Here is a 19,742-nt window from a genome sequence, read left to right as displayed (position 1 = left end):
AACATCATTGTAGATCACTATTTGAGTCCTGTATTTACAACAGTCCTATTGTATTCAGACTCCTGAGTTGATTGTTCATTTTTAAGTTTAATATCCACAGGTGGCATTAGTAAATTACAGATATGTGTTTGCTTACTTGGGACTTTCATCTTTTAAACAATGCTAAGTAAGTGACAGCATCAAAGCCATGTGTTAAATTCATAACTCAAAGAGCAAAGTTAGACATTGAATAATTCAGTTAGGACTATTCTTTAATATTGTTTTTCAGGGCTGCACTGATACTTTTCTATCCTTGTCTTAAAAAGTAACTGAGGAATAAATCCCACAATTTACTTGAATACTATAGCTCAGGCTAGGACTAGTTAGAACTTTTTTTTTTAATCCTGTTTGATTAGTTCATTGAATCAGGTGATCAGTTTAAACTATGTTTGAAAATTGAATTGTCTTAAATTGATGGCTATTTGACATGGTATGCACATGTATGCGTATGATGACATGGTATGCATATGATACAACGTTACAAATGTGTAAAATTATGACATATATGTTTCAAATTAATTTTTTTCTTAATTTTGGGGAAGGGTGATCCCTTTTATTTTTTATTATTATTTTTTATAAATTTATTTATAAATTTTTAAAAATAAATTTATTTATTTTTGGCTGCATTGGGTCTTTGTTGCTGCACGTGGGCTTTCTCTAGTTGCGGCAAGCAGAGTCTACTCTTCATTGCAGTGTGCGGGCTTCTCTTGTTGCGGAGCACGAGCTTTAGGCCTGCGGGCTCAGTAGTTGTGGCTTGCGGGCTTTAGAGCACAGGCTTAGTAGTTGTGGTGTACGGTCTTAGTTGTTCCGCGGCATGTGTGATCTTCCTGGACCAGGGCTCAAACCCGTGTCCCCTGCATTGGCAGGCGGATTCTTAACCACTGCGTCACCAGGGAAGCCTGGTAATCCTTTTTAAATGAAAGTTCTTGAGATGTACATATATATCTTCATATATACAAGGTCATGAGTCAAAGGATGCAGATGCCCTTCAGAAGGTAGAAAAGGCAATGAAATGGGTTCTCCTCTAGAGCCTCCAGAAGGAACACACAGCCCTGCCAAAACCTTGGTTGTAGGATTTCTGATTTCCAGAACTCGAAGAGAATGTATTTGTATCCTTTAAGCCACTAAGTGTGTGGTAATTTATTACATCAGAAGTAGCGAATAATAGAGGCTACAAATTTATGTTTTAATGAATTCTTTCCATAATGAAGTATCACAATGCCCACAAGATTCAAAGAATGACCTGCCTAGAAAAAAAATAGGAAGCCCACAACAAAGCAAGCATGTAAAAAAAAATCCAAAACATTTCTCCTTATTTATTTGCAGATATGGTCTCTAAAATAGAGTTATCTATGAGAATTCATGAAGAAGTACATTTCAAAAGTCTATCTTCTGAAAATAATGATGAAAAATCAAAAACATCACTAGACACTGAAAGGCCTGCTCAAGTGGAAGTAGACACATTTGTGGAAAATACCCTGTCAAACAGTCAGATCTTTTCAACTGATTACTCTTTGTCTTCTCAAAATTATGTTGCTCAGAAAGGTAAGAAACAAGCTATTTGTTCTCCAATGCAGCAAGTGAGGAAAAAATTAGATTCAAAATTACATCGTATCAAGTGTTAACATATTTTTATTTATAAATTGACAGAAGATGCTTCTGAGTGTCAGATTCTGAAATATTTATTTCAAATTGATGTTTATGATTTCCTGAATTCTGCGTATTCACCAATTGTGGTTCTTACAGAAAGGGTAAGTTGACGTTTTAGATGTTTTTCAATAATTTTACCTATTTTACTAAGTATAGGAACAGCTGAAAATTATGTTTGAGTGAATCCTCCCTATGTAAGTGTTACATAATATTTCTCTTTACATAAGATCTTACATGTAAGCTTTCTCCTTACATGAATGTTTTGTTGCATAGATGTTGTTAAGGATTTTTTCTAAAACTTTCCTTAAGCTTTGTTGATCTTGAGCATTTGGGTTTTTTCCTTCCCCTTTTTTTTCAAATCAGGGGAAATTACACTAAGAGTTAACTCAGAAATAATATGAACTGAAAATTACTCTTAAGCAAATCATTAGTATTTGAATGACAGCTGTGACCTCATAATGGTGTAATGTGAGAATCTTGCAAAAGCAACTAGTACCTCAAAATTTAACCAAGTCATAACTAAAATTCTAAAATCTGTCCACTTTTTCATTTATTGTAAATCCTATTAAATTCTATCTCATTTATTGTAAATGAAATATTGCAAAAGGACCCAGCTGTAGTACTTGGCACATGAGACTTTTTACAAATGTTTGTTCCTTTTCTCATCTACTGCTACCAAATAAATAATTGAGGAGGCACTTTTGTCTTTTCATTTACATTTTAAGATGAAATTTAACAGTGGTTGCCTTCAAGGAGTTCACTCTAGCTGGAGGACACCAGTAAAAAAAAATGCAATAATTATAATATGGTGCTGTAATAGCCACAGGATGCTACTGATATACAGGAGGAGCTGCCTAGTAGACTGATTGGAAGTGGTAGGTAGAGAGGGTGGGGAGGAGGAGCCTGGGAAAATGTCCTAGAAGAGATCTTACTTGACCTGATATTGAAGAAAGAGTAGGAGTTAGCCAGGCAAGAAAGGATAAATATTCTAGGTTGAGGAGAGAGCATTTTTAAAAGTACAGAAGTGGGAGAGAGCTTGGCATTTTTGGAGATCTACAAGCAATTCAGTCTGATTGAATACAGAGTGAAACTGAAGTTGTATACTGGGATTATATAAAAAATAGCTTTGCATGTTATGATAGGAAGTTGAACTCTATCTTTTAAATGATGGGGCCTTATTGAGGAATTTTAAGTAGGGAATGAACTGAAAAAGTTTCATTTTTAAAGTCTATCTGTCAACGTTGTCAAATAAGAATTGAACCGGATAAAGACCAGAGGCAGGGAGGCCAATCAAGAAGTTATCACTTTAGTTCAGGAAATAAATGGTGAAGGTCTAAAACAGGGTTTATAAACTCAAATGAAATGAGTGCAGCACAGGGAAAGGTGAGAACTGTAGCCAGCTGGAGAGTGTACGCTTTCTCCGAAAGATGTAGCTGCTACTTAACCTTCAGCCTGGTTTTTGCCAGATCTTCTGATATTTCAAGAAAAGTTGGAAATCTGGGTTCTTTTTTGTGAAATCTCCCAATTTTTAATGCTGGCAAATATTTAGATTAGAAGAAATATCATGCAGTTCAGACAAAACATTCTGTAGGTTGGGTCTGGCCCACTAGCCACATTTTTTAACCTTTGGCCTAATATCTCATAGTGGTTGTTAAAATGATTGGAAGGACAAACTAGGTAGATTTTTGTAGATAGACTTCATTGGATTTAATGATTGATCGAATGTAGCAAGGAGAAGAAAATGGAAGAGTGAGGATAATTTACCAGATTTTTAGTTAGGGTGACCAGGTGCCACTGACTGTAAGAGTATTTGTGAAAACTAGGCTTAATGACACATATTGTTTTACTTTCAGAGGCTTCCTCCTTACTTTATTTCTTTGCTGGTTTCCAGAGAGTTGACATTACTTGGTAAATAAGTTCAGAGAAGTGATTAATTTACTCTGTATGATTTGGTGTTGAAGATGTTGATTAAAAACATTACTTAGAAATCTGCTCTAGCGTAGGAGAAAAGGAAAACTAATAATAATGATGTAATTTATAAAAATACTCATAATAAAACTTTCAACTACCCATTTAATTAATTCTACTTATTAGTATGTCCAACTGACATAGCCCTCACTTGTCATCCCCCTCTCCCATAAATTATACCAGTGAAGTTACTAAATTAAAAAATAATTTATTAGTACACCATATTCACCTTTCATATAAAGTGCTTACTTAATACAGGCTATGCTAAGTAAGCTTACTTTTGTGGACTCATTAAATATAATCAAATACATTTTACTTGAACCATTTTGGATGAAATTCTTCAGACATGAAAATATTGAACTTAAATTTGTTAATTATCTTGTGAACTTGGAGAGTCACTTGTTCTCTGGGGAAGTCTCAGGTTTAAAACTGTAATATCAGTAGCAGAGACTAGATGACAGACTGGTCATTGGCTGGTTTGAGCATTGTTTAGAAATTATGAACCAGTTGACTACATTTAAAAGGTTAGTTCATATAAAAATCTGGATTTCTGCGTTCTCTTGAAAAAGTAGAAGACTGTAATACATAGTCTTCCGTTCTCCTGTGGCAACAAGAAGCTCAGGCTGAATAGCGCTTGCATTGAATAGACATGCAGTTTTCACTTCCCTATACTTATTTCAACTGTTTGGCCTCTATACGGCTTTAAGTTCATAATGTTTGGGCTAAATGCTCTGAAGAGTTTCTGCCAGGTCAGGAGTTCTAAGTCTTAGTGGGTCTAATAAGCATCCATAATAGCTGCAGTAAATGGAAAATTTGAGCAATTTTCCAGTTAAATTTAGGCAAAAGTGTTTCCTTTTCTTCTTGCCTAAATGCTTCAGGTAATTGTTTCTATTCGCTGACAATTTCAGTTAGATTTTGTATACAAAATACTTTTTTTGAATTGTTTAAGTAATAGGAATCAACACCACTTTTTAATCTACTTTATTTTATAATTGAGGAGGCTCTTTGGGTTCTAACCTTTATATATTCTTAACTAGAATAAAAATACATATATAAATATATTCATTTATATGCGGAATGAATAATGGAAATTACCCAGCTCTTGTTCAACAGGTAGCTCCTGATTTAGTATGTTCTGAGAACAACTCTTACATCACTAGTGCACAGAATGAAGATGTGGCTCAGCATGTTTGACTTTCTTTTGAAGGACTAGATCCTACAGCCTGTGACACTGACTGTTTAATTAAATGGGAGTAACTAGTGTTTACAGTTTAGCAACAGGGCCCTTCATAAGGGAAATCAGTTTCTAGGTTGTGGACAAGGTGTACTGGTTAGCATGTTTCCAATGTTCTTGTATGCTTTCTAGCAGCTGTCACAAACACTAACAGAATTTGTTCTCCATTTCCTTTAAAGTAAGCTTATATAAGATGGCAAAACCCCATATCTACTTAAAGAGGACAAACTTTTATATCTTTCACATGGTAAAAATCATGTACTCTATATGAATATAATATAGAATAAAACATTCAATTTTATTTTTATCAGTTACCTAATTTAGTATTTCTCTTTTCAATTGTAGATTTTAAGAGGGTAGTACTATGCATGACATTTAAGGAAGAATTAATCAGGAGTTATGTCCATGAAATTAGATTATGGGTTGGTAGTCGCAACTCCACCTATAGCACCCCTTTACCACACAAGTGTCAAAGCAGGATCACAGTGTGGAAACACAAGAGTGCAGGATGTATTAGAATCTGAAATCTTTCTCAAGGATATGAGGAGTTTAGTAGAACTTTATTTACGTATTAGAATATATTAACATGAACCTTTTTAAAAATGGAATTGAAAGATCTAGAGGAAGAGGTAAGTTTCTATATGACTACTAAGTGTGCAGAAAAGAAATTAGGTTTGAACCTGGCATTGAGTTTAAGTTTTACTGTTTTTGCCATGGGGAAACTTGTAGATTTTTCTTTTAAATTTCATTTATCCTTTTGTCCCTGCTCTATGTTTTTAATATTTGGAATGGTAATTATTGAAAAACTAGAAAAGGACACAGACTGTCTCAGGGAGGGCAAAGGGATTTTTAAAAAAATGTTTTACGTTGTAAATAAATCCTGAAAGCTAACGATTCTGGAGCTCCCTGAAAATGTTCAGACTTACTGAAGAATTTTCATTCAGTAATACAGTGTTTTAATTGAGGCATATGTTGTTGTTCTAAGATCCTTTGAAATTCTAAATTTTGGTTATGCTTCTGTTTAGATTTTTAAAATTAATTTATTAATTAGTTTATTTATTTTTGGCTGCATTGGGTCTTCGTAGCTGCACGCGGGCTTTCTCTAGTTACAGCAAGCGGGGGCCACTCTTCGTTGCAGTGCGCAGGATTCTCATTGCAGTGGCGTCTCTTGTCGCGGAGCATGGGCTCTAGAGTACAGGCTCAGTAGTTGTGGCTCGTGGGATCCAGAGCACAAGCTCAATAGTTGTGGCGCATGGGCTTGGTTGCTCTATGCGGCATGTGGGATCCTCCCGGACCAGGGCTCGAACCCGTGTCCCCTACACTGGAAGGCGGATTCTTAACCACTGCGCTACCAGGGAAGCCCAGGGAAGCCCAGGGAAGCCCCTTCTGTTTTGATTTCAGTAAACTATTCACATAGTTTAGTTTCAGCACACACTGTCCAACACTATGAAGGTTGTGTAATACCTTAAAACTGGAGAATCATTAAGCAATTGCTGCTACTCTTTGCTACTTGTGAAAGTTCCTGAAACTCCTTAGGCTGATGTGGCAAATGAGAGAGAGCACTTTGAGTTCCAAAAAACTAGCCTGCATTTTGGTCCTGAAAATCACTTGCCGTGAACTTGGGCCATTTCTGGATTCTTTTTGGCACAATAGTTCTGTTGCTGCTAGAGCTTAACATTAGGGAAGTTTCCTAAGGGACTAAGATTCTGTTCAATTATTGAGTTCTCTCGGGTGATTTGTTTAGGAAGAAGTATCTGTGGCTTTTTGAGTTGGTTCATGAAGGACTTCAATTAGAAGACTCAGAGATGGGTGATCCTTTACACCTGTGTTAACTAAAACCCATCTCCAAGAACAGATCCAGCCCTGGGTATTTTATTCAACAGACCTAAATATAGGGTCCTAAATTTAGAGGGCAAGATGCTACTTTTAGCTTCCCTTCCTCAGAGGAGAACAGCACGTGCCCAGCTAAGGTCCATACGGGTTTGATTTAGCATTTGGGTACCTAGGAGTTCATGGAGTTTAAAGAGGTTTGCCCAGCAAGTGCCCAGGTAACTCAGGTAAAAGTGAGTAAAGCCCTCGAACCCTCCGCTGGGCGGAGGAGGCCCGATCGATGTCCTCTTGCGTGGGAGAGGTTAAACTTTGCCCAGACCACAGCTGACCCGAGACGCCTTCCTGTCCAAAGTCCGGACACGGCTGGCAGCAGGCGCGGGCCCTGCAAGCCATTTTCTGACAGGAATGAAGACGGCGGCCGGTTTCCCTGGGTCGGCGGGCTCCCCCAGGGTACGACGCCGTCAGGGCTTCCGTGGGGTGCGGACAGCAGGCTCTAGCGGGGCTGCGAGAGGAAAGCGATGGGGGCTGGGGCTGGGCCAGGCGCCGGCACCCGGGCCGAGGGGGCGCGTCGCGCTCACCCCGCCGGGCTACGCCGAGGGGCCTTCGGGAGAAGCCTCGCCGCCGGCACCCGAGGTGGGGGCTCCTGAGACCTAGTCCTGACGTTCGGGGCGGTGCGGCCCACACCACAGAGCAGGCCCCGAGGTCGAATCCCATTCTATCAGCCCCAAGCCTCTCGATTTCCAAGGCTGGGTAGCTCCGCCAGGTAGAGCCCCGGCCCCTTTAAGAGAGAACGACAGGGACACGTCTACGAACCTCGCGCGAAGTAGGAGGGGAAATTAACGGAGTCCCCGCGACCCCGCCTCCGTGCGGCGGTCTGGCCGAAACCAAACCGAGGGGTAGGGCGGCGAGGAGGGGGTAGGGCGGCGAGGAGAGTGCAGGTCGCAGGCTCGTGCGGGCGGGCTTGGGCCTTCGGATCTTCAGGACGCAAAGCGTAACCTAGGGGCCGAAGCTCCCCGGCTGGGCAGCGTGGACACTTGAGACCCGTAGGCGCCGTTCATCTCTGGGACCTCCCCGCAGCCGGCTCCGCAGTGGTCTGCTCCGGTTGCCGGGTGCGGGTTTGGGTTCCGGACCAGACGCTGCGTGTCCGGTCCCGCTTGTGGTGGCTCGGCCAGGCCCTGGATACGGCGCCGACTGCCAGGGCAGCCTTGACGCCATGGAGGGGCCCGGGACTGTCTCTCAGCCGCACTTGGGGCTGGTCCTGGGAAAGCTTCGCCGGGTGAGTCCAGGCGCGATCCGGGTCACTTGGCTCAGGGGTCGCGGGAGCCGCCCGGGGAAGGTAGCAGCCGATTTTGGCTTTGGGGTCTGAGCGGCGGTGGTCGGAGGTCCTGAAGCCAGTTCTCACCTGTCGCCGGGCTACGGCCTGTGTCCGAGACAGTAGCCAGGTTCCTAGGATGCCTGGGCGGTTTTTTTGTGTGGTGTAAGGGGACCTGGAGATCAGGAATGTGAAGAGAGCATTAGTTTAGCAGGACTTTACAAGGGTGTGTTTCCCCGATTCCTAAAATGAATTAGCTTTTCGGTCCTGTTATTTATTTTGAACAGAGGTCAATAACACGTGGTTTCCCCGACAGTGAGAAACTTGAGGACAGATCCTCTGAAATGAGTTCCTTTTAGTACTGAAACTTCGCGTTGCTTGAAAAGACACCTAAGTCATTTTCTTGAGTGTTTATGAAAGCCTTTCCAGGCTGAGCGAATAGCTTCAGTAGAGCAGGAATGAAAACAACATGGTATGTACAGCAGACTGGGAGCAGTATTACTAGAGTGTAAAGTGGGCTCAGGGAGTGATGTGCAATGATGCTTGTTGGAGGCATAAGTTTATTCCAAGTGATGTAGGTGCTGAAGAGCCCTTGAAGTATTGCAGTGGTTAGACTTTTGGTTTAAATAGATCTTCCTGTTAGTAGTATGTAGGTTAGGTGTAAGGACAACAAAACTAGAAGCAGGGTGTAAGGGAGAGGTTGACAGAGTCGTCAAGTAGGGGTAGAGAAGAGGGTACTGAATGGGAAATATTTAGTAGCTAAGAACTATAGTGGGTAGGAATTTAATGATTGTATGCAAAGGATCAGAGAGAGAAAAGGAATCTAGAATGACTCCCAGTTTCTGGTTATGGCAACTTATTCAAAGAGATAGGATATATAGAAAGATAAGGATTTGTGGGATGAGAGAGAATTTCAGATTGCACATATTTCCCTTTTTTCACGAAAAACAACTCTGTGAACAATATCTTCATCTGGATGACTTTTTTGGCTAAATGCACTATGCTCACAACACTGGCCTGGGGCCTAGGATAGCACAACACTGCTCTGCTTTTTAATTTTTTTTTTTAAGTTAAAAAATAATTTTTTATTGAGGTATAATCATATAACATAAAATTTACCCTTTTATAGTATCGAATTCAGTGTTTTTTTTTTTAATGTTCATTGTGTTGTGCAGCTATCACCACAACTTTGGAATATTTTTATCACCCTAAAAAGAAACCCTGTCCTTATTAGTAGTCATTCCCAATTCTCACCTCACTCCATCCCTTGGCCACCACTAATCTACTTTCTCTATGAATTTGTCTATTCTGGACATTTCATGTAAATGGATCATACGATATGTGGCCTTTTGTGTCTGGCTTCATCTACTTAGCACGCTTTCAAGAGTCTTTCGTGTTGTACCATGTAACAGTACTTCATTCCTTTTTATGGCTGAAAAGTATTTCATTGTCTAGATATACTATATTTTGAATATTCATTCATAGTTTAATGGATATTTGGGTTGTTTGTACTTTTTGACTACTATGACTAATGCTGCTATGGGCATTCATGTACAAATTTTTTTAATGAATATTTTCAGTTCTCTTGGGTATATACCTAGGAGTGGAATTACTGGATCATATTTACTGAATGTTTAACTTTTGGAAGAACTGCCAAATTGTTTTCCACAGATGCTGTACCATTTTACATCCCCACCGGCAGTTTATGAGGGTCGAATTTCCCACATCCTCTCCGATACTTTTTTTTTCTAAATAGTCACTCTAATAATGATGAGTGTAAAGTGGTATATCTCATTGTGGTTTTGATTTGCAGTCCCCTAATGACTAATGATGTTGAACAACCTCACATGTGCTTATTGGCCATTTGTGTTGTCTTCTTTGGAGAAATATCTATTCAGTTCTTTTACCATTTAAAAAATTGGATTATTTGTCTTTTTATTGTTGAAGTCATAAGAGTTCTTTATATATTAATGAAATTAGACCCTTATCAGGTATATGATTTGCAAATATTTTCTCCTATTCTGTGGATTGTCTTTTTACTTTCTTGATGGTGACCTTTGAAGCACCAAGGTTTTTGATTTTGATGAAATCTAGTTTATCTTTTTTTTTCCTTTGGTTGCGTATGCTTTTGGTGTTATATCTATGAAACCAATGTTTAAAATAAGGCCACAAAGATTTACATCTGTGCTTCCTTCTAAGAGTTTTTTCTTACATTAAGGTCTGTGGTCCATTTAAAATTAATTTTTATATATGGTATAAAGTATGGGTTCAGATTCTTGTGTTAGCGGGTAGATATTCACTTGTCCCAATACCATTTGTTGAAAAGACTCCTCTTTCCTCATTAATTTTGTATTGGTACTGCTGTTAGAAATCAATTGACCATAATTTTTTTTATTGATATAGTTCATTTACAATATTATATTAGTTTCAGGTGTACAACATAGTGATTCAGAACTTCTATAGATTATCCTCCATTTAAAGTTATTATAAAATATTGGCAATATTCCCTGTGCTGTACAATATATCCTTGTAGCTTATTTACTTTATGCATAGTAGTTTGTACATCTTAACCCCCTCCCTTTTTCCTGCCCCTCCCCCCTCCCCTCTCCCCACTGGTAACCAGTAGTTTGTTCATTATATCTGTGAGTCAGTTTCTGTTTTGTTGTATTCACTTGTTTTATTTTTTTAGATCCCACACACAGTGATAACATACAGTATCTGTCTTTCTCTGTCTCAGTCATTTTACTAAGCATAATACCCTCCAGGTTCCCATGTTGTTGCAAATGGCAAAATTTTATTTTTTTACGACTGAGTAATATTCCATTGTATCTATATCTGTATCTATCACATCTTCTTTATCCATTCATCTGTTGATGGACACTTAGGTTGCTTCCATATATTGGCAATTGTAAATAATGCTGCAATGAACATTGTGGTGCATGTATCTTTTCAAATTAATCTTTGTATTCTTCGGATGTATGCCCAGGAGTGGAATTGCTGTATCACGTGGTAGCTCTATTTTTAGTTTTTTGAGAAACCTCCATAATGTTTTCCACAGTGGCTGCACCAGTTTACATTCCCACCAACAGTGTCCGAGGGTTCCCTTTTCTCCACATCCTTGCCAGCATTTGTGGTTTGTGGTCTTTTTGATGATAACCTTTCTGACAGGTATGAGGTGATATCTCATTGTGGTTTTGATTTGCATTTCTCTGATGATTAGCGATGTTGAGTGTCTTTTTATGTGCCTGTTGGCCATCTGTTTGTCTTCTTTGGAAAAATGTCTTTTCAGGTCTTTCACTCATTTTTAAATTGGGTTGTGTGTGTTTTTGACATAGAATTGTATGAACTGTTTATATATTTTGGATATTAACCCTTTATTGGTCAGGTCATTTGCAAATATTTTCTCCCATTCAGTAGGTTGTCTTTTCATTTTGTAGATGGTTTCATTTGCTGTGCAAAGGCTTTTAAGTTTAATTAGGCCTTGTTTGTTTATTTTTACTTTTGTTTCCTTTGCCTTAGGTGACAGATCCAAAAAAATATTGCTATAATTTTTGTCAAAAAGTGTTCTGCCTATGTTTTCTTCCAGGAGTTTTTTTTTTTTTAAATTTATTTATTTTATTTATTTATTTTTGACTGTGTTGGGTCTTCATTGCTGCATGTAGGCTTTCTCTAGTTGCAGCGAGTGAGGGCTACTCTTCATTGTGGTGCGTGGGCTTATCATTGCGGTGGCTTCTCTTGTTGCGGCGCACGGGCTCTAGGCGCGTGGGCTTCGGTAGTTGTGGCACACGGGCTCAGTAGTTGTGGCTCGTGGGCTCTAGAGCAGGCTCAGTAGTTGTGGCGCACGGGCATAGTTGCTCCACGGCATGTGGGATCTTCCTGGACCAGGGCTCAAACCCATGTCTCCTGCATTGGCAGGCGGATTCTTAACCACTGAGCCACCAGGGAAGCCCCCTTCCAGGAGTTTTTATGGTTTCTGATCTTACATTTAGGTCTTTAATCCACTTTGAGTTTATTTTTGTATATGGTGTGAGAAAATATTCTAATTTCATTCTTTTACATGTAGCTGTCCAGTTTTCCCAGCACCACGTATTGAAGAGACTGTCTTTTCCCAGTTGTATATTCTTGCCTCCTTTGTCATAGATTAATTGACCATAAGTGTGTGGATTTATTTCTGAGCTCTCTATTCTGTTCCATTGATCTATGTGTCTGTTTTTGTGCCAGTACCATACTGGCTTGATTATTATAGCTTTGTAGTATAGTCTGAGGTCAGGGAGCGTGATTCTTCTGGCTCTGTTCATCCTTCTCAAGATTGTTTTGGCTATACGGGTTTTTTTGTGTTTCCATACAAATTTTAAAATTATTTGTTCTAGTTCTGTGAAAAATGCCTTTGGTAATTTGATAGAGATTGCATTGAATCTGTAGCTTGCCTTGGGCAGTATAGCTATTTTAACAATATTAATTCTTCCAGTCCATGAACATGGTATAACTTTCCATCATAATTGACGGTAAGTTTAAGAGTTTATTTCTGGATACTCATTTCTACTCCATTGGTCTCTATGTCTTTCCTTAGGCTATTACCAAGCTGTCTTTATTATTGTAACTTTGTAGTAAGTTTTGAAATAGGGAAGTATGAATACTCCAACATTGTTCTTCATTTTCAATATTGTTTTGGCTAATATGTGTGTAGATAGATAGATAGACAACCACATGTATGTATGTTTGTATGTATCTATGACTATATATCTCTATAAAAGGAAATGCTATCCCTTGCATTTCCATATGAATTTTAGGATCTGCTTGTCTGTTTTTATGAAAGAGGCATTTGGAATTTTGATGGGGATTGCATTGACTCTGTACATAAATTTGGAGAGTATTGCCATCTTGACAATATTAAGTCTTCCAATCTATGAACATGGGATGTGTTTCCATTTATTAGGATCTTATTTACTTTCTTTCAACAGTGTTTTGTAGTTTTCAGAGTATAAGATTTCCACTTAACTTTGTTAAATTTATTCCTAAGTATTTTTTTTTCTGTTGTAAATGGAAATGTTTTCTTAATTTCATTTTCAGGTGGCTCATTGCTGTTGTATAGAAATATGACTGATTTTTCTCTTTTGATTTTGTATCCTACAGCTTTCCTGAACTTGTTTGTTAGCTCTAATAGTTTGTGTGTGTGTTTGTGTGTGTGTGTGTGTGTATGTATGGTTTAGGATTTTTTTTTTATATGTAAGATTATGTCATCTTCAAATGGAGATAGTTTTACTTTTTTTTTTCCCCCAGTCTGGGTGCCTTTTATTTCTTTTTCTTGCCTAATTGCCTGGTTAGAATCTCTAGTACAATGTTGAATCAATGTGGAGAGAGTGAACATCCCTGTCTTGTTACTGGTCTTAAGGTGAAAGCTTTCAGCCTTGCCCTGTTAAGTATGTGAGCTGTTTTTTCATAGATGCCCCTTATAAGGTTGAGGAAGTTCCCTTCAGTCCTAGTTCGTTGAGTGCTTTGATCCTGAAAGGGTGTTGGATTTTGTTAAATCTCTTTTCTTTGTCTGTTGAGTGATCATGGGTTTTTTCCTTCTTTATTCTTTTAATATTGTGTTTAACATTGGTTTAGTTTTGTGTGTTGAACCAACCTTGTATTCTTGTAATAAATTCCACTGTCATGATATATAATTGTTTTTACATGCTGCTGGATTTGCTTTGCTAGTATTTTGTTGAGGATTTTGCATCTATATTTATAACAAATATTGATGTGTGGTTTTCTTTTCTTGTGATGTATTTGTCTGACTATCATATCAGGGTAATACTGGCCTCATAGAATGAATGAGTTAGGAAGAGTTCCTCCTCTTTTGTTTTCTGGAAGAGTTTGAGAATGATTGGTGTTAATTCTTCAGTAAACTTTTGGTATAATTCACTACTGAATCCAACTGGCCCTGGACCTTTCTTTGTTGGTATCCACAGGGGATTGGTTCCAGGACCCCCATGAATACCAAAATTGGAGGATGCTCAAGTCCCTTTCATAAAATGGCATAGTATTTGTAAATAACCTATGCACATCCTTCCTCCTGTATATTTTAAATCATCTCTAGATGCCTTATAATACCGAATAAAATGTAAATGCTATGTAAGTAGTTGCCAGTGTGTGGCGAATTTAAGTTTTGCTTTTTGGAACTTTCTGGAAATTAAAAAAAATTTTTTTTTTAATCTACAGTTAGTTGAATCTGTGGCTGCAGAACCCATGGATACGAAGGGCCAACTGTACTAACTCAGTCTATTTATTTGTTTTAGGTCTAATCAGATTTTCTCTTTCTTCTTGAGTTAGTTTTAGTAGTTTATGTGTTTTTAGTAATTTGTCAGTTTCACCTAGGTTATGTAATTTGTTGACATACTATTGTTCTCAAGATCTTTTTCGTTTCTGTAAGATTGCTAGTAATACTTTAATTACTGGTTTTAGTAATTTGAGTCTTCTCTTTTTCTTGGTTAATCTAGCTACAGATTTGTCAATTTTGTTGCTTGATTTTGTTGATTTTTTTTCTCCCCAAAACCAATGTTTGTTTGTTTTTATCTTTATTGGAGTATTATTGCTTTACAGTGTTGTGTTAGTTTCTGCTGTACAACAAAGTGAATCAGCTGTATGTATACATATCTCCCCATATCCCCTCCCACTTGAGCCTCCCTCCCATCCTCCCTATCCCACCTCTCTAGGTTGTCACACAGCATTGAGCTCATCTCCCTGTGCTATGCAGCAGCTTCCCACTAGCCATCCATTTGCCATTTGGTCGTGTATATATGTCAGTGCTACTCTCTAACTTCATCCCAGCTTCCCCTTTTGGTTTTGTTTTTCCTGTATTTTTCTGTGTTACTTTTTTGTTTGATTCTGCTGTAGTCTTTATTATTTTCTTCCTTCTGCTTGTTTTGGGTTTATTTTGCTCTTTTTCTAGTTCCTTAAGGTTTAGGGTTAGGTTGGGCTATTGATTTAAGATCTTATTTTTTTTAAAATGTAGGCTTTTATAGCAATAAATTTCTCTCTGAGCACTGTTTTAACTGCATTCCATAAATTTGGAATGTTTTGTTTTCTTTCATCTCAAAGTATTTTCTGATTCCTCTTGTGATTTCTTTTTTGACCCGTGGGTTATTTAGGAGTATTTCACCTATTCATGAATTTTCCAAATTTGCTTCTGTTATTAATTTCTAATTTTATTCCATTATGATCAGAAATCATACTTTGTATGATTTCAAGCTTTTAAAATATTGAGACTTGGTTAAGGCCTGGCATATGGTCTAGCCTGGAGAATGTTTCATGTGCATTTGAGAAGAAAGTGTATTCTGCTGTTGTTGAGTGGAGTGCTCTGTAGATACATGTTGGTATATAGAGTTGTTCAAGTTTTCTATTTCCTTGCTAATCTTCTGACTGTTTGTTATTCATGATCGAAAGTAGAGTCTTAAGGACTCTAATTACTATTGAACTGTCTATTTTTCCTTTCGTTTATACTAGTTTTTATTTCATATATTTTGGAGCTCTATTGTGAGGTGGATATATGTTTATAATTGTTACATCTTGATGGATAGACCCTTTTATCATTATATAATGTCCTTCTTTGTTACTAATAACAATTTTTCTCTTAAAGTCTGTTTTGTCTGATAATAATATGGCCACTCTAGCTCTTCTTTGGTTATTGTTTGTGTGGGATATCTTCTTCCATTTTTTTTTTCTTTGAAGTTTTGAATTTTATTTTATCTATTTTTTTATACAGCAGGTTCTTATTAGTTATCCATTTTATACATATTAGTGTATATATATCAACCCCAATCTTCCAATTCATCACACCCCCCCCCCACCTTTCCCCCCTTGGTGTCCATACGTTTGTTCTCTACATCTGTGTCTCAATTTCTGCTCTGCAAACCGGTTCATCTGTACCATTTTTTTAGGTTCCACATATATGCATTAATATATGATATTTGTTTTTCTCTTTCTGACTTACTTCACTCTGTATGACAGCCTCTAGATTCATCCCCGTCTCTACAAATGACCCAATTTCATTCCTTTTTATGGCTGAGATTATTCCATTGTATATATGTACCACATCTTCTTTATCCATTCGTCTGTCGATGGGCATTTAGGTTGCTTCCGTGACCTGGTTATTGTAAATACTGCTGCAATGATCATTGGGGTGCATGTGTCTTTTTGAATTATGGTTTTCTCTGGGTATATGCCCAGTAGTGGGATTGCTAGGTCATATGGTAATTCTATTTTTCGTTTTTTAAGGAACCTCCATACTGTTCTCCATAGTGTCTGTATCAATTTACATTCCCACCAACAGTGCAAGAGGGTTCCCTTTTCTCCACACCCTCTCCAGCATTTGTTGTTTGTAGATTTTCTGATGATGCCCATTCTAACTGGTGTGAGGTGATACCTCATTGTAGTTTTGATTTGCATTTCTCTAATAATTAGTGATGTTGAACAGCTTTTCATGTGCTTCTTGGCCATCTATATGTCTTCTTTGAAGAAATGTATATTTAGGTCTTCTGCCCATTTTTGGATTGGGTTGTTTGGTTTTTTAATGTTGAGCTGCATGAGCTGTTTATATATTTTGGAGATTAATCCTTTGTCCATTGATTCGTTTGCAAATATTTTCTCTCATTCTGAGGGTTGTCTTTTCCTCTTGTTTGTAGTTTCCTTTGCTTTGCAAAAGCTTTTAAGTTTCATTAGGTCCTATTTGTTTATCTTTGTTTTTATTTCCATTACTCTAGGAGGTGGATCAAAAAAGATCTTGCTGTGATTTATGTCAAAGAGTTTTCTTCCTATGTTTTCCTCTAAGAGTTTTATAGTGTCTGGTTTTACATTTAGGTCTCTTATTCATTTTGAGTTTATTTTTGTGTGTGGTGTTAGGGAGTGTTCTATTTTCATTCTTTTACCTGTAGCTGTCTACTTATTGAAGAGACTGTCTTTTCTCCACTGTATATCCTTGCCTCCTTTGTCATAGATTAGTTGACCATAGGTGTGTGGGTTTATCTCTGGGCTTCCTATCCTGTTCCATTGCTCTATATTTCTGTTTTTGTGCCAGTACCATATTGTCTTGATTACTGTAGCTTTGTAGTATAGTCTGAAGTCAGGGAGTCTGATTCTTCCAGCTCGTTTTTTTTTCCCTCACGACTGCTTTGGTTATTCGGGGTCTTTTGTGTCTCCATACAAATTCTAAGATTTTTTGTTCTAGTTCTGTAAAAAATGCCATTGGTAATTTGATAGCAATTGCATTGAATCTGTAGATTGCTTTGGGTAGTATAGTCATTTTCACAATATTGATTCTTCCAGTCCAAGAACATGGTATATCTCCATCTGTTTGTATCATCTTTAATTTCTTTCATCAGTGTCTTATAGTTTTCTTCATACAGGTCTTTTGTCTCCCTAGGTTGGTTTATTCCTAGGTATTTTATTCTTTTTGTTGCAGTGGTAAATGTTAGTGTTTCCTTAATTTCTCTTTCAGCTTTTTCATCATTAGTGTATAGGAATGCAAGAGGTTTCTGTGCATGAATTTTGTATCCTGCAACTTTACCAAATTCATTGATTAGTTCTAGTAGTTTTCTGGTGGCATCTTTAGGATTCTCTATGTATAGTATCATGTCATCGGCAAACAGTGACGGCTTTACTTCTTCTTTTACAATTTGTATTCCTTTTATTTCTTTTTCTTCTCTGATTGCCGTGGCTAGGACTTCCAAAACTATGTTGAATAATAGTGGTGAGAGTGGACATCCTTGTCTTGTTCCTGATCTTAGAGGAAGTGCTTTCAGTTTTTCACCATTGAGAATGATGTTGGCTGTGGGTTTGTCATATATGGCCTTTATTATGTTGAGGTAAGTTCCCTCTATGCCCACTTTCTGGAGAGATTTTATCATACATGGATGTTGAATATTGTCAAAACTTTTTCTGCATCTATTGAGATGATCATGTGGTTTTTCTTCTTCAATTTGTTAATATGGTGTATCACATTGATTGATTTGCGTATATTGAAGAATCCTTGCATCCCTGGGATAAATCCCACTTGATCATGGTGTATGATCCTTTTAATGTGTTGTTGGATTCTGTTTACTAGTATTTTGTTGAGGATTTTTTTTTTATAAGAAATCTACATGCAGTAACTCACATCCACTTCACAATAACTCTATGAAATGCATACAATGACTCCTCCCATTTTATTTATTTATTTATTTTTGGCTGTGTTGGGTCTTCGTTTCTGTGCGAGGGCTTTCTCTAGTTTTGGCAAGCGGGAGCCACTCTTCATCACGGTGCGCGGGCCTCTCACTATCGCGGCCTCTCTTGTTGCGGAGCACAGGCTCCAGACGCGCAGGCTCAGTAATTGTGGCTCACGGGCCCAGTTGCTCCGTGGCATGTGGGATCTTCCCAGACCAGGGCTCGAACCCGTGTCCCCTGCATTGGCAGGCAGATTCTCAACCACTGCGCTACCAGGGAAGCCCTGTTGAGAATTTTTGCATCTATATTCATCAGTGATATTGGTCTCTAATTTTTTTTCTGTAGTATCTTTGTCTGGTTTTGGTATACAGGGTGATGGTGGCCTCATAGAATGAGTTTGGGAGTGTTCCTTCATCTGCAATTTTTTGGAAGAGTTTGAGAAGGATGGGTGTTAGCTCTTCTCTAAATGTTTGATAGAATTCACCTGTGAAGCCATCTGGTCCTGGACTTTTGTTTGTTGGAAGATTTTTAATCACAGTTTCAATTTCATTACTTGTGATTGGTCTGTTCTTATTTTCTATTTCTTCCTGCTTCAGTCTTGGAAGGTTATACCTTTCTAAGAATTTGTCCATTTCTTCCAGGTTGTCGATTTTAATGGCATAGCGTTGCTTGTAGTAGTCTCTTAGGATGCTTTGTATTTCTGCGGTGTCTGTTGTAACTTCTCCTTTTTCATTTCTAATTTTATTGATTTGAGTCCTCTCCCTCTTTTTCTTGATGAGTCTGGCTAATGGCTTATCAATTTTGTTTATCTTCTCAAAGAACCAGCTTTTAGTTTTATTGATCTTTGCTATTGTTTTCTTTGTTTCTATTTCATTTATTTCTGCTCTGATCTTTATGATTTCTTTCCTTCTGCTAACTTTGGGGTTTTTTTGTTCTTCTTTCTCTAATTGCTTTAGGTGTAAGGTTAGGTTGTTTATTTGAGATGTTTCTTGTTTCTTAAGGTAGGATTGTATTGCTATAAACTTCCCTCTTAGAACTGCTTTTGCTGCATCCCATAGGTTTTGTATCATGTTTTCATTGTCATTTGTCTCTAGGTATTTTTTGATTTCCTCTTTGATTTCTTCAGAGATCCCTTGGTTATTTAGTAACGTATTGTTTAGCCTCCATGTGTTTGTGTTTTTTACATTTTTTTCCCTGTAATTGACTTCTAATCTCATAGCGTTGTGGTTGGAAAAGATGCTTGGTATGATTTCAGTTTTCTTAAATTTACTGAGGCTTGATTTTGTGACCCAAGATGTGATCTATCCTGGAGAATGTTCCGTGCGCAGTTGAGAAGAAAGTGTAATCTGCTGTTTTTGGATGGAATATCCTATAAATATCAATTAAATCTATCTGGTCTATTGTGTCATTTAAAGCTTGTGTTTCCTTCTTAATTTTCTGTTTGGATGATCTGTCCATTTGTGTAAGTGAGGTGTTAAAGTCCCCCACTATTATTGTGTTACTGTCGATTTCCTCTTTTATAGCTGC

At 37.8% G+C, this 19,742-nt stretch overlaps 1 protein-coding gene across 4 annotated transcripts in view; it reads left to right on the top strand.

Moving 5' to 3' along the window:
- The window catches only part of MIA2 (MIA SH3 domain ER export factor 2), a 105,001-nt gene that overhangs the window by 13,591 nt on the left and 71,668 nt on the right, over positions 1 to 19,742 (top strand). For 2 of the 4 annotated variants that reach the window (XM_068545878.1, XM_068545869.1), the window contains exons 5-6: positions 1,366 to 1,584; positions 1,690 to 1,790. In XM_068545878.1, coding sequence (XP_068401979.1) covers positions 1,366 to 1,584; positions 1,690 to 1,790 — 320 coding nt within the window. Of the gene's footprint in view, positions 1 to 1,365; positions 1,585 to 1,689; positions 1,791 to 7,104; positions 7,172 to 7,807; positions 7,998 to 19,742 lie in introns of those variants that run through there. The other 2 variants (XM_068545887.1, XM_068545904.1) reach the window with 2 other exon arrangements.

The sequence above is a fragment of the Eschrichtius robustus genome, chromosome 1, assembly GCF_028021215.1.
Source record: "Eschrichtius robustus isolate mEscRob2 chromosome 1, mEscRob2.pri, whole genome shotgun sequence".
NCBI lineage: Eukaryota > Metazoa > Chordata > Mammalia > Artiodactyla > Eschrichtiidae > Eschrichtius > Eschrichtius robustus.
The sequence above is the reverse complement of the archived record's forward strand: the minus strand, read 5'-3'. Positions and strand labels throughout refer to the sequence as shown.